The sequence below is a fragment of the Simochromis diagramma genome, unplaced genomic scaffold (genome assembly GCF_900408965.1).
Source record: "Simochromis diagramma unplaced genomic scaffold, fSimDia1.1 OVJJ01000602.1, whole genome shotgun sequence".
In the NCBI taxonomy this organism is placed as follows: Eukaryota; Metazoa; Chordata; class Actinopteri; order Cichliformes; family Cichlidae; genus Simochromis; species Simochromis diagramma.
Genome location: NW_024387040.1, coordinates 1978210 through 1992053, shown reverse-complemented (window position 1 = coordinate 1992053; position 13844 = coordinate 1978210). Strand labels below are relative to the sequence as shown.

Sequence of the window (13844 nt, the reverse complement as noted above, 5' to 3'; positions counted from 1 at the left end):
GCACTGTGTCAGGACATGCACACACATACTGTAGCCATAGCTGGACTGGCCATCGGGCATACCGGGCATTTGCATTTGCATTTGGTGATTTTTTGTTTTTATGGGCCGACGGGTTTTTTTCTTTATTTTTTTCGTAACGGTATAAACATTGAAAGGTGGTGGATTGGCCAGATGCTGGGAGATGTGTAAAAATAACTAAATTGTTTGGTGGTGGCTATGGCGGAGCTTCCACAGATTGAGTAACATTAGTGAGTGGTGGAGGCCAGCAGGTGCAACACGCTGGCAGGTGGATGACAGAAAGGTGAGGCAGGAGGAGGAGAGACCCGAGGCGGCCACCGGTGTTATGGTCCGATTGTCAGGTGAACTGAATTTCAGGTAAGAAGTTATGATTTGCAGTCTATCTGGGTCAGATATAAACCAAGTTTAGGTGGAGTTTATTTTCGTTGTGCTGACTTTTTACAGTCAGTTACAATAACTCGTACTGTGTACTAGCTAGCATGACGGAGTTTCTATACAGCTGGGCGGGTGCTATGATGTTACTGATAGTGAACTTTATTGATAGGGTTAGTTAGTAGAGTCGCCAACCGTCCAGTAAAAAACGGAATCGTCCCGCATTCAGAGAAAATATTACGCGTTTCGTATTGAGGTGAAAAGGAACACAGTTTGTCCCGTACTTCAGCTAGAATGAAAAAGACACAAAGGTGGAGTTATTCTGTGTCTTTATGCTGTGCAGCTGTTTATTCTTCTCTCATTCTCTCCCCTTTTGTTATTTCAATCATGAAACTGATCAATGATCAGCTGATCGGCTTTTCTGTTGCAAGTCCCGTCTCTCTTGTTTATCGCCCACTTTGCACCAGAAAGAAGAAACCAGCGGATGTCGCGTTAAACAACAGCAGCAGGTTTAAGCTTGATAAGCTGTTGTTAGAATGTATTTAATATTACTTTCTAGTATCAGCTGATCTTTGCTGGAGCCACAGCCGTAAAAGCTGCTGGTCATGATGTCGGTTTGGTTATCTGGTGAGAGGGAAACATGAAGATGAAACCAGGAGATGTCCTTACTGAATCATCAGAGCTGAACAGGTGATGGAGAAACAGGTTTACCTTTTTAGGTGACATGAATGAGTTGAAGGGAAGCTATGAACTGTTTCTGAGAGACAACTTACACCAGGATCCTTTTCTATGTAGCTGACAGCTGGTAACTGTGCAGGGGCAGGTCTAGCAAAGTTTTGCCAGGGGGCCAGGTAGGGCATTGACAGGGAAAGGGGGGCACAAAGAAATACTTTTCTTTCTTATTCTCATTTAAATTGTCTGGCTTTTAATAAATAATTATCTGGATCTTACAACCACAGTTTTTATCTGATGTAAAATGTATAGAAATCCATTATTGTACAATTTTTATTTATTGTACATTATTGTAAATAAAATTTTCAGGGTCCCATCATAATTTCTTCAGAAGTAAGTACTGTATATGATGCCAGTATTTTCCCACATTTTCTAGATTCTGTACCAGTACTTTGTGTAAAATGCCATCAAAAAGTCAATTAAGTTTTATTCTTTCTCACCTGTCTTTCTGTCTCCTTTCACTTTTTAAAGGTTGTCATGTTAGAAAAAATATTTTTGCCCTGCCGTGCTGTTTATTGATGTGGTAAATGAATAGTTTATGAAAATATATCTAAATCTGCCATTTATTATTTTAAATATTCTGTAATGATCATGTCACTTCTCTGTCTTAATTTCAGGTTTCCACCATGTGTTGTAGATAGTTCAGGAGGTTAACTCGACCAAGCAGTCTTTGGGTTTCAGCTAAGTACTGTTTAGAATAGCAGAACAGGGAGGATGGTGTAGGTTTAAGTTTATTAGATTGATACATATATACCAACAAGACAGTGTACATCACTGTCACAACAACGTTTGTTTTCATTTAAAGGCTTTATGGCTTTTCCTATAATACCTGGTGGGCCGGTCTCTAGTCAAAATGCCCGGGCCGATTTTTTATCCCAGTCCAGCCCTGACTGTAGTTTCTCTATACTGAAATAGAGATGCGCACACAGGCACACACAGAAAAGCACAGGAGCACAAGGTTATGTATGTGTGAGTTGCCTGGCTGGCTATGTTCCCATTCTGACTGTGAGCTTTTGCTTGGAGTCTAAAGTGAAAAAAGGGGGTTGTTTTTTATTTTTTGGTTTTTTTCAATGGAAGTAGCTCAAAGATTAATTCACTTAATCTTGGCCTGTAAATGGGGTATTCAAGCGGCTTAAAAAACAAATTGAATGCAAAGGCTGAGAGTAATAACAGCATTTGTCTTAGCTGCGGCACAGTGCCCTTTTTCCACAGTTCTCTTCCACATGAGCCGGTGACTGGATATTCAAGGTCCATTATGAAAGGTGTGGACTTGGAAGTGTATTTGCACATGGATGGTGCAAATGCAGACACACAAAGCTACTATCTTATATGCATACAGTCCACATTTTGACTGCACTAATAACCATATGCACTTCACAGGTGAGAAAAAGGTGGAAAGCTAAAGATGTAGTGGCACTCGACGACGCTGTAACAGTCGTGTAGATATGTGCGCGTGTACAACTCAGACAGATGAACAGATGTTGCGCTGTGGATTTTAATATATAATCCCCATATTCATTATGTCACCCAGGAGACACATGCAGATCATAGTGTGCAAGTTTCAGAATATAGGTTAAATGGAAAAAAAGGAAAACAAACATAAAGCAACAGTTAATAATTCTCCATGAATAAACCATTCAGCCAAACTCTATTTCTTTCTATATTTAAAAAAAAGAATTACAACAACTTTGGACTGCATGAGCACTGCCAAACTCTTGAATAATGACCTGGTAATCTATGCTGATTACTTTCAAATAAGCAGTAACTAATTAGTTAGTGTAATTAACCTCAAACCTCATTAAATCACTGTATGCAACATGTAATGTGCTAACTATTACTAAATAATTTATGTGTGATTAATCAGAGGTTTCTGATGCCGTGTAGCTGCAGCTCACTGAAGCTCCATCTGCTGCCTCCCGTTCCTGAGAGATCGATAATTTAAATTTCTAATATCACACTCAAGTAGCAAAAAGAGGAGTTTGTTTTTTTCTTAATTTTTATTTTTTTCACATCGTTTCTAAGTGTGTGTAACCGGCAGTTTATGCAGAACAGTGGTCACACTAAATGGTACAGTAATATTTAAATGACACCGGGACATCCTGCATCTCTGGAGCTTTAATTGTCATGTGACTTTATAACTAGGCTAACCCATTTTAGCAGTTTTTATAGTTCACTGTTGCCATCCAATCTTAGATTATTAAAAAGATCACAATAATGATTCTAAAGAATCAATTCCATATTTCAATGTGATAATTACCAAATGGCCCTGGGTGGTTCAAATCATCTTTGATTTGAGGAAACGTGAAGCATGAAACTAGTTTCAACATTAAACTAAAACATAAAGTCAATCAGTGAGTAAAGTGCAGCTCTGTTTTAAAATCCCCGAGAGGTCCATGATGCAAGTGGTGAAGCAGTAATATGACTCTTTAATTAAAACCAATTCCATTTGTAAAAACAAAAATTAAACCCAAAAAATATTTTAATAGCTTTAATGGGGCTGGGTGATATGACCTCAAATGAAAAGTAACTGAACATTTTAGCTGGATTTTGATGCATGAATACACACACACAATCACAGATATATAAATATATTTTCTTCTTCTTCTTCTTTTGTTTGATGTTTTTATTTATTAAAGCCAAAACATGAGTCCAAACTACGAACACGGCACTTTTTTTAACTTGTTTTGTTAAGCTAAAATGCTATTTTACTTTTCCTCCATGATGTTTCCATGTCCCAGAGTGGACAGAGTAGAATCATGTGACACTTGGTAGTATGTGTTAAAGGGGAGAGTATATAATGAGGAATGTCTTAATTTATGCATGATTGGAGCGAGAGGATATCGATTAGAGGCTGCGAATGTTGTTTTAGTTTCATTTTCGATTAAATATTCAGCCCTGATCCTTACTACTATTAGTATAGGTAGATTTTCCATAACCTGTTGGCTAATCTTTTTTTTTTTTTGCAGTTTTACAAAGCTTTTTAATGTTCCTTACACAATGAAACAGAAGATTCAAAACATGTGAATAGCAACTACATAAGTATAACAGGATTTGGTCGATAGCTCCAGCTTGGCCACTTAAATGAAACATGACTAACAGTAAGTGTAAAAAACAGCAGCTAGTGATCATGTCCGTGTTGTTGAACTAGTGACACCAATATTCTTCTTACCACTGTGTGCTGTTCAAGAACATATGCAGGGGGTACAACACTACTCTGGCCGGTGTGTCTAAAGCTTTTTCCTGCTACTCACAGGGACGGCTGTTAGTGCTCTTTCTGACACCGTTGTTTTGGCTCTGCTCATATGGGTCAGTTCAGGTACAGTGCAATGCTTTTAACTGCTTTTTCCTGACACTTTGCTTTGTCTAGAACAAATCAATTATGGCATTTTGCCAGGATTAATCTAGGGCCAAGAGCTTTTCCCTATCTATATATTATCTCCCTCTAAGTGACCCTACTCCATATGAGGCTAAAGCAAACAGGAATTCGAGTCCATATTATGCTTTTTTGGGGAAATATCCAGTCCTTTGTTTAGTTCCTAGCAAAATAAACAAAAAAGAGTATGTGTTGCCAATAAACAAAATCTAATTCTAATCCTTCAAATTGATATGGAAAATATTTTAAAATGAACAGACATGCATGCGTGGCTGTTTAAAGATATATCAAATAAGTTTGTGCAGTTTCACTTAGCTTAAGGCTAGCCTTTTCAGACTCAAGTTACCGTGTAGGAGATTGCTACTGATACTGTCAGATTTCATGTGATTTATTCTGGTTATATTAAATCTGTCTTTAAGAAGTTACATTTTGGGAATGTTTATGACTTACATAAATTAATTAATAGTTAAAAAATGTAATAATGTGGTCAAAATATCATGCAGAGCTTTTTTTTGTGGACCTGTGTAGGCTAATGTCACTGTTTGTAGCATGTGTTGCTGCACATGTCATTTTTCTAAAAGTTTTCTGCACTAACAATGGTTCTCAATTGACCAACAGGGCAAAGCACCATTTCTCTAAGAGCTAATTGGTAAATCTCACATAATTCATCTAAGAGCTGTACACAGGTAAGAAAAACTCAGAGATTATACACATTAGAATCAGTCAGGAGAGACTCCTGTAGCTCCCAATACGTCTTCAACAGTAAAAACATTTGCAATAAAATGTAAAAAAGAAAAAAAAAATAGAAAAAAAGAAAATGCTTTAAAAAATCAGTTTAGGATAAACTGCATACTTAGACTACAAATTGGAAAAATTATTTACTGGATTTTCAGTTGCTTAATCGCCATGAGTGACTGAAGATGCTTACTATTTCTTCTATGTTGAGAACATCAGATTAAAAATAAAGTTGCATTCTTAGACCTTTAATTTATCTGCCATTTTTCTGTAAACAGTATTTGTTTTATTAAAATAAGATAATTTATTTGGGACTTCCTGGTTTATAGATTACATGAAGTCAATGATAAAGTGACTTTTTAATTTGAAAAGAATTAATTCGATAGTGGGCACCACCAAAGGGAATTGGAGTATCACTTGAAATAGCCTGTCCTATTCTCCGACTAATGCAACTGCTGCACTTTGATGCTGCTACAGATTACAATAACAATGATCATTTTTAATGGCAAGGTGTCAGAGAAAATCCTTGCTTCCTGACCATCTTTCCTTGAGGTGTCGTTCTTCATCCTTGTCACTTTTCTCATCGTGGTGCTTCGTCTCTTGTCCTTCTCTTTCCTCCCTTTTGCCTTGCCAGTCTAATCTCCAACTCAGAGACTGCTGTCAAATGAGGTGGACAGATTCTGATGGCTTCTAATAAGAACACATTCCACTAGAATAACTTTCTGATTCTGCACATTTACACATGCAGACACATAGAGCTGCAGTGTTACATACAGTGAAGCATGAATGCTCCAATTTGTACCCAGAGAAGCAGAATTACATAATTATCATACTGCACTCCGTATTATGGGTTTCATTTGCAATTAATACATCTGAAGTTAATAATGTTTAATGAACAGTGCGAGTTTGTGTGCCTGAAGAGGGGAGGGGACAATGGTAGTGTGTATGTGAGCTGCATGGTGTGTGTGTGCTTTTGTCCATGTTACGTTACTGACATTGTTAGGGGAATTATGTAGTATGACTTGTCAGTGCATATTTGTATCACTGTGGCCTTGCTCCCATGATGAAACATTGATAGCCTTGCAGTAGCATTCCTTCCAAGAGAGAAATTTCAATTCGTCGAGGAAAGTGACACACCAGTCTGAGAATAAAGCTGAAGGTAAGAGCAGAAAATGCAGCAGTTCTGGGCCAGTTTTTACTTATACATGTTTGTTACTCTCATGAACTGTGATATTAATAAGAAAGCCTCTATTTTAGCCAATGAATGCTAATATTTTGACAATACATGTTTGAATATATTGCACAGTGCAATCCAGACCACTTATCTTTTCATCTCAACCTTGAAGTAATTAGAAAGTCTGACGCTTTACAAGCACTTGAAAACAGAAGAAATTGGGCCATGCAGAAAGAAGAATACATATTTATTATTCTGTAGCAATCAAATTTCAGCAAACTTGTGGCATTTACTACATTATGTGAGCTATTCAGGTTGTTGTAATGTTAACCTTCCTCTACCTACTTTCCCCCACCAGTTTCCTGTTTAACTAAATCTACTTGCAGCTATTGTTCACTTGATATTAAAATGTTTTAACATTTCCAGCAGAGTGTTGCTTACTAAATAGCATTGTGGGAGGGGAAAACAAGGCGTCAGGAATGAGCTACAGTGTCAGAAATAAATTAGTTTCTAAGAAACAAGTTTGCCGTTGTCAAATCATTGCTACGCTTTTTTCAAAAGAGGAATGCATAACACTGAAGAAATAACAAATCTAGATCAGTTGTACCTACAGCAGTGTCAGCCATGCATGCTATGAATAATGCTCATCACAGTAAAATTTTAAACAGTTTGAATAACTCGTCATTATCAATTCATATTGATATTTATAAAATATAATTGTTCAAAGATTCAGAGAGTCTGGAGAAATTTCTGTGTGCAAGGGATGAGACTGAAAATCAATACCCGATGCCCGTTATCTCCAATCTAAAGAGGAGAGGGATCTTATGGTTTGTTATCAGCACTCCGCTCAAAAGGCTGGATCTCTGATGGTATGGGGATGCATTAGTGCCTATGGAGCTGGCAGCTTGCACATCTGGGAAGGCACTGTCTACACTGAAAGGTAATTAGTGCATCATGAAGCAAAAATATGGTAAAGACCCAGACTAGAGCAGGGCGATATGACCAAAAATATTTATCACGATATACATTTGAAAATTTGCGATAACGATATAACTGACGATATAATTGACACTAGACAAAATACTTTACAACTCCACAACTTTATTAGTGCAAAAAAAACATCAATGTATTTTCACTTAAACAAGCAGCTGTTTTATGTGAATTAAAGTTAGATAAAAATTTAACAGCACAAATGCAAATTCCTTGCTGACAGTTTAACCAAAAGGCATTTCCAGTGGAAATTGGCCGACATATCCTCGGCATAACCATGCATAATATCCACAAAACTTAAAAAGAGGTTATACACACACAATACGGTAATATTATGTTGAAGCACAGTACGTATCACTCCGCCAGGCTCCTGCCTACGATAGCTGTAATGCTCCAACAATCCATCAAGCGGTGCGGGTTCACAGCTTAGCAAAGTTGTACGAAAACATTTGACAGATTTTCGAGCGCCGTGTACATACAATTGTTTCGAGGTCAGTAAACAGAACCAGAATTCATACATAAGGCACACGGGATTATAAGGGGCACTGTCGATTTTCAGAAAAATCAAAGGATTGATTTTAAGTGTGCCGTATTTTCCAGAAAACACGGTAATAACGACGGCCCGCTAGCATGCTCTACCAAAAATAGTGCTTTGTTGTGTGTCTGACAGACGAGAGCTAAACCAGTTCTGCAGCACTGAAGTTGCAGCATTTTTACAAACCAATTCTGGTTCATCCGTTTCATTCAACGATTTGCTTTCGCCGCCATGCTTTTTCCAACGTGTGCGTATGAAAACAAAGGCACTGCGCATGCGCGTTTTACCTATATTCTATCGCAATATTTCATTTTTCTATCGTTGCCCAAAATTATACCAGTATTACCGTGAATAGTATAATATGGCCCAGCCCTACCCAGGACTGCTGAGCAGCTAGAATCTTATACTATACAAGAATGGAACAACATCCCTCTCCCAAAATTCCAGCAGCTGGTCTCCTCAGTTCCCAGATGTTTGCAGACTGTTGTTAAAGGTGTGGTGGGGGGGGGGGGATCCTTAACAGTTGTAAACATGGCCCTGTCACATCTTTTATGTGATGTGTTGCTCCCATCAAATTAAAAATGAGCTAATGTTTTCTTAATTTTCTTAAAATTGTACATTATCTTAGCTTAAACATTTTATATGTTTTCTATGTTCTCTTGTGAATAAAATACAAGTGTTGGAAGTGGGCATGCACATGTAGGAAAAATGATGAGAGAAAGACTGAGGAATTTGGAGTAATGGGTGACATGTAGGGGTGAGAGAGATGAATCACTACAGTTACAGGTAGGGTTGAGACAGTGGGAAAATAGGAGATGACTTGCTTTTTATTTTTGCTAGATTTTGTTGAGGAGGCATAAAGGTAGGTGTAAAGGTAGAGGGAGAGCTACAAAGAGAATTAGAAAAGGAGGATAAGCAATCAAGGAAGTGCAAAGGAGCAAAAAAACAGGTGGAAGGCAGCAATTTAGATGGAGGGGGTAGAGCAGAGAAACAGCAGTGCAATTAACATCCACACCTTATTTCCTAGCTCTGGTTCACTTGTCTCAGTGCATGATTAATCCACAAATGTGGACACACACACACACATTCCCAAAACACAGGCAGGTGCACACATATAAATATCCAAGGGCCAAACATAGCTACACAGCACGTGTAGTGCTGCTCTAATCTGAGCCTAACCAGTCTGCTTCCTGCAGCCTTAATCCTATCATTATCACCTCCTAATGGGAGCCATCTCAGACACACAAACACAAAAACAAGACAGAGAATTGGCAAGAAGTTGACCCATGTGGTGTTTAAAGGGTTTGCTTTTATAACCATATTCACTCTATATCCCTGTAGAAGAGAATGGAAATGCAATCATTTATTTGAGTGGAAAAAAGCAAAAATTCTTTTTCCAGTGTCAAATGATTTGTTTGGACCAGAACCTGGAAAAAACTGCCAGTGATTCACACTCACACAAGAACACTTCTGTGTGCAAATGTCACCATTTGGCTTTATATGGTTTTTTATATATGTATACTGAAGAACAGGAGACCCTGACTTGTTGCCCTGGAGGTGAAACCAGACTGATGTCTATGTCAAATGGCCTGGCAAGCTTAATGAGATGAGAAAAGGCTAATCTGATTCTATATCAGACAGGCTCTAGGGGCATCCCATTTAACCACCCAGAGTGCCACCAACACACTGACTTAAAGGCACATCCTTTACGTTTTACACACTGGTGCTGTGACTCTTAAAAATTTAATTCTTGTCCTTTACTATGTGAGTAATGAATAGCAGCTTTGCAAAGGAGCGCCGGAGAGTTCAAAGCGAATTAATTAAAATTATAACCTTTAAAGCTAAATAAAACAAGCTCTTCTTGGAATATTTTACAGCCAAGGAAAATATCTGTGCATATAAAATATATTTAAGTATGTTAGCACTGTATATGGACACTGAGCAAATAATCCAGTCGTGAATTTTCTGTGTGAACCAACTTAATCAGAAAAAAATATGGTAAAGAGAAAAATTAAAGTCTGATTGGTTATGAAATGATTATGAAACATTATGGTAGGCAGACCTTGCCTTGACACAGTACATCAACAACAGATTTACATACTGCACAGTGACAGCTCAGTAGAGGATACCACTAAAGTACACCAAGGACAGACATAACCCATTTTTCTTCCACTGCATGTATCTGATGGCTGAGTGTACATCTTATATGTATTTCTGAGTTACTGTATCTATATTTGTGCATGCATGTTCATCTAATTATAATCGTAATTCTAACCCTAACCCAATAAAATGATAGAAAAATGAAAAACTTTATTTCATGAGACAGCATAAAATTCTAAGCTTCCCTTTTTGTAAAACTTTGATCTGACTCAGAATGTTTGCACTAAGCGCTGCAAGAGGACGCAATAATAGGGCATGTGTCTGGCCCCAGAGTTAATAAGAAATCAGCCAGCTTCACAGCCAACCAATCACATCCCCCTTCCTCTGAAATAACCTCCCTGTTTGTTTCCCTTCAGGGCTTTAAATCCAAACTTAAAATCATTGTTTCCTCTTAACTTTTCATTGGATTGCCTGGTTATATTCACTCCTATTTCGCTTGTGCTTGCTGCTACCAGACCCCTATCCATCCTTGAGGCATCACTCTCTCCCTTGGCTGTCAGTGCTTCGGTCCAGATGTTTTTGGAGCTGAATCTTGATCCTCCAGGAGTCTGATCACTATTCCTCTCTCTCTCTCAACTGTTTGTGTCTGTCTCCCTTTTTTGTGGTTTTTGTGTGTCTATGTGTTTGTGCAGTCTGCCCTGCTCCCAGGTTTTCACGGTAGCAAGAAGGCCATTTGGCTCTGTCTTATCTTATTTGGCAACACTTGCCGGATGTCCTCTTGGAGCATATTCTTATGTTTACAGCGTATCACTTTATCATCTCCATTGCCTTGGCTTCAGACCACCTTTGCTGTTTTTCAATGTTTTTCTGTTTCTGATCTGTCGAATTCTATAGTGAGTGTACAATTCACAGATTATCATCTATCTTCCTTTAAAGACCAAGGACTTGTGTGAATGTACCAGCCTGGTTAAAAAAGACAGAAAGAAAGAAAAAAAGACTTGATTCAACTTGGATTTGTGAAAACTTAGATGAATTCACAACTAACATGCAAATGAACATAAACCCGCATGAACAGGGGAAAAAATCCTTCCGTCGCTTTTTTGTCTTACACAGAACACACATGCTTAATGTACACTGGAAACACTTACAGACTTGCACATGTTTGCATTATAATATATGGCTTTAAAGGCTCTAGATAAATGGTAAAACACATTCTCACTCACTAATTATAGGAAAATGTAAGAGGTGGCGGCTGATACATTTTTAAAGCGATCTGAAATCTAACTTTTAATGAGACACTGTCCTCTCAGATATAGCGAGGCTCCCCCGGTCAGACCCTCCAGGTGACGGGAGTAAGAGGACTCTGGATTTCCACATCGTATCAAGCGTTGCCACAATGACACCTGATCGTTGTGAGGTCGCTCTTAATAACGAAAGCTTTGTGCGCGAGAAACGCACAGGCAAACTCTTCCAACTCTCCACGTCTCCTTTGCCTCCCCTCACGCTCTCTGACACTGCTTCGCGCGCGTACCCCTGCTCAAGCGACTCGCGGTAGCGTCTCTCCGTTGTTGTCTGTCAGATGGGATGATTAATGAGGCGCGTCCACGGGCACATCCATCCAGGACCTGAGAAGCCCTTGCGATCGCGGGGGGAATCAGTTACACTGAACCCTCAGAGTATCGGCTCAGTCACCGTCAGCAAGATCGCAATGCCACTGAACCAAGGCTGGATAATCCAAGTTAAATAAATAAATAAAAATCAGATAAGACCAGTAATAACACATTCTATATCAAAACTGTCAGACACGCAGTTACTTCAGTATGCTATAAAAGTGGGAAAAGAAAAAACTGCGGTCGATATGTTCATAAAATATAAACACTGAATTCCTGGAGTATGTCAATGACAATTAGAGTGAAGAACAAATGCAATACCGGGCAATGTTTAAACAAACTCTCAAGACTGAAATTACAGCGTGGATCGAATAGAAGCCTTCATCAAGTGTTCCAAGAATTAAGCAGTAAAGTGGAGGCTTTAGCTAGGGGGAAAAAAGCAAATAAAAGCGGAATGCTAATCATCTAAGTTTTCCAATGACCTTAAAAAAAGGCTTAGGCTTTAATATGCTGAGACCAGTGAGCTTGATGGAGAGTCTAATCAGAATGCAAACTGCACACCATAAAAAAAAAAACTAAATCAGACCCTACAAGTAGACAAAACCATTCAAATCAATGCACCCTTAGTTGCTGAGAGTTACAGCTTAGCCCTATTAGACCACAACTCTTTTTAAAAGAAAATGGGCATTCAGCAAAATCTCTTTACTTGGATTGTTTTATGCAAACGCAATAGTCTAAAACCAAATGTAATGTTCTTACAGAACATCAAAAAACAGGAAAGCGTTGAAAATAAAAAGGAGGGGGGGAACCGTTTGTTGGAAGTTGAACCGTTTTCCAACTGTTCTTCTCTCGAGTCCACTTTGATAACTGGGACTCCACAATAAACAGCAAACCACTACTCCCAAACTTAAATGCCATTCACTAATTCTGTGACTATCCCTCAATACTCAAGTAATTTCTGGAGTCCCCTAAAAGAACGCAATTAAACATCTCAGCGGTCATAAAAATCCCGTGGGCCAAAAATAAAGGCACCACAGACCCTAAAGCGCTAACACGTTTAGGCTTGAACTCAAAAGTCGACCCCGCTTCAACCTCTGCCTCTCACTGCCTCTGTCGCCCGGCACTACTAACGTAGCCGTAAACCTCTACCTGTGCCGCTTCTCTCCACAGGCAGATCGTTTGTTTCTCACCCATTCCCACTCTCACCCAAACAGCCCTGGAAGACCATTTCAAAAATACTGAAAAGAACAACTTACGGGTTGTTGGTAGAGCTCCGTGCACACCGCTGACATGACAGAAAATCCATAAAACCACCGGCAATAACAACGTCAGTCCCTGGGCAGGACGGTGCCGGCGCATCTTCACGGCTGCTGTGGGCGCAGGAGAGCGGGAGAGGGGAACACACAGCTGAGTGACTGTAACGCCAGTCGGTCCGTCAGTCTCGCTTCTCAGTTGAGGACTGGCGGATAGGAGCCCGGCTGCACGGAGTTTCTCTCTCGCGCGCGCGCGCTCTCTCTCTCGCTCTCTCTCTCCCCAATAAAGAGATGATGTAAGGATGGCGCCAAAACACAGACTGGTCTGTGCTAGCAAAGAGAGCGCACTTATCTCTGCAGCTCTCTCACCTCCCTTGTTTAGCGACTACAACAAAACAGCAGCCGAGTTTCCACCGTCCAAAGGACGACACGAATGGGTGCGGATGTAGCGGACAGCAAATCCTTCAGGAGTTCAAGAAGGCATGACAGTGCACATCTCAAATCCCTGAACTGGTTTCTCCTGCCCAGCGCTCTAATGCTCTGTCCGTGGTGCTGAACTTATCTCAGCCTTTCTCTGCCCCCCACTCTCTCTCTCACACACATACACACGCACACACTCTAAATGCCTTTCCGTTTCTAATAGCCAGACAGTGCCCCCCACCTTCTCTAGGTGGTGGTGTCATTACACTTGTGCATTCCTCTTCTATCCACACATGAAAGCCCTAACAAAAAAAAAATACTCGGGACCTGCACTCTCTCTGTCTTGATGTCCTCGCAATCCCCCGTTTGCCTGCATTTAGTGCAAACGAGAGAGAGAGAAAACCCATTTAACTTATCTAATGAAGATTAAATATCACATAATACTAAAGTTCTTCTTGTATGCAAATGGTTTTCCCTAACAGGCTGGTTTTATTTCAAAAAGTTAAATTAAAAACATCTACATATTGTAACA

General features: G+C 39.4%; 1 protein-coding gene across 2 annotated transcripts in view; it reads right to left on the bottom strand.

Moving 5' to 3' along the window:
- cntnap2a (contactin associated protein 2a) overlaps nucleotides 1-13472 on the bottom strand; it is a 371460-nt gene extending 357988 nt beyond the window's left edge. For both annotated transcript variants that reach the window (XM_040044091.1, XM_040044092.1), the window contains exon 1: nucleotides 12896-13472. In XM_040044091.1, coding sequence (XP_039900025.1) covers nucleotides 12896-12998 — 103 coding nt within the window. In that variant the 5' untranslated portion in view covers nucleotides 12999-13472. The remainder of the gene's footprint in view (nucleotides 1-12895) is intronic.
- Between the last annotated feature and the right edge of the window lie 372 nt (nucleotides 13473-13844).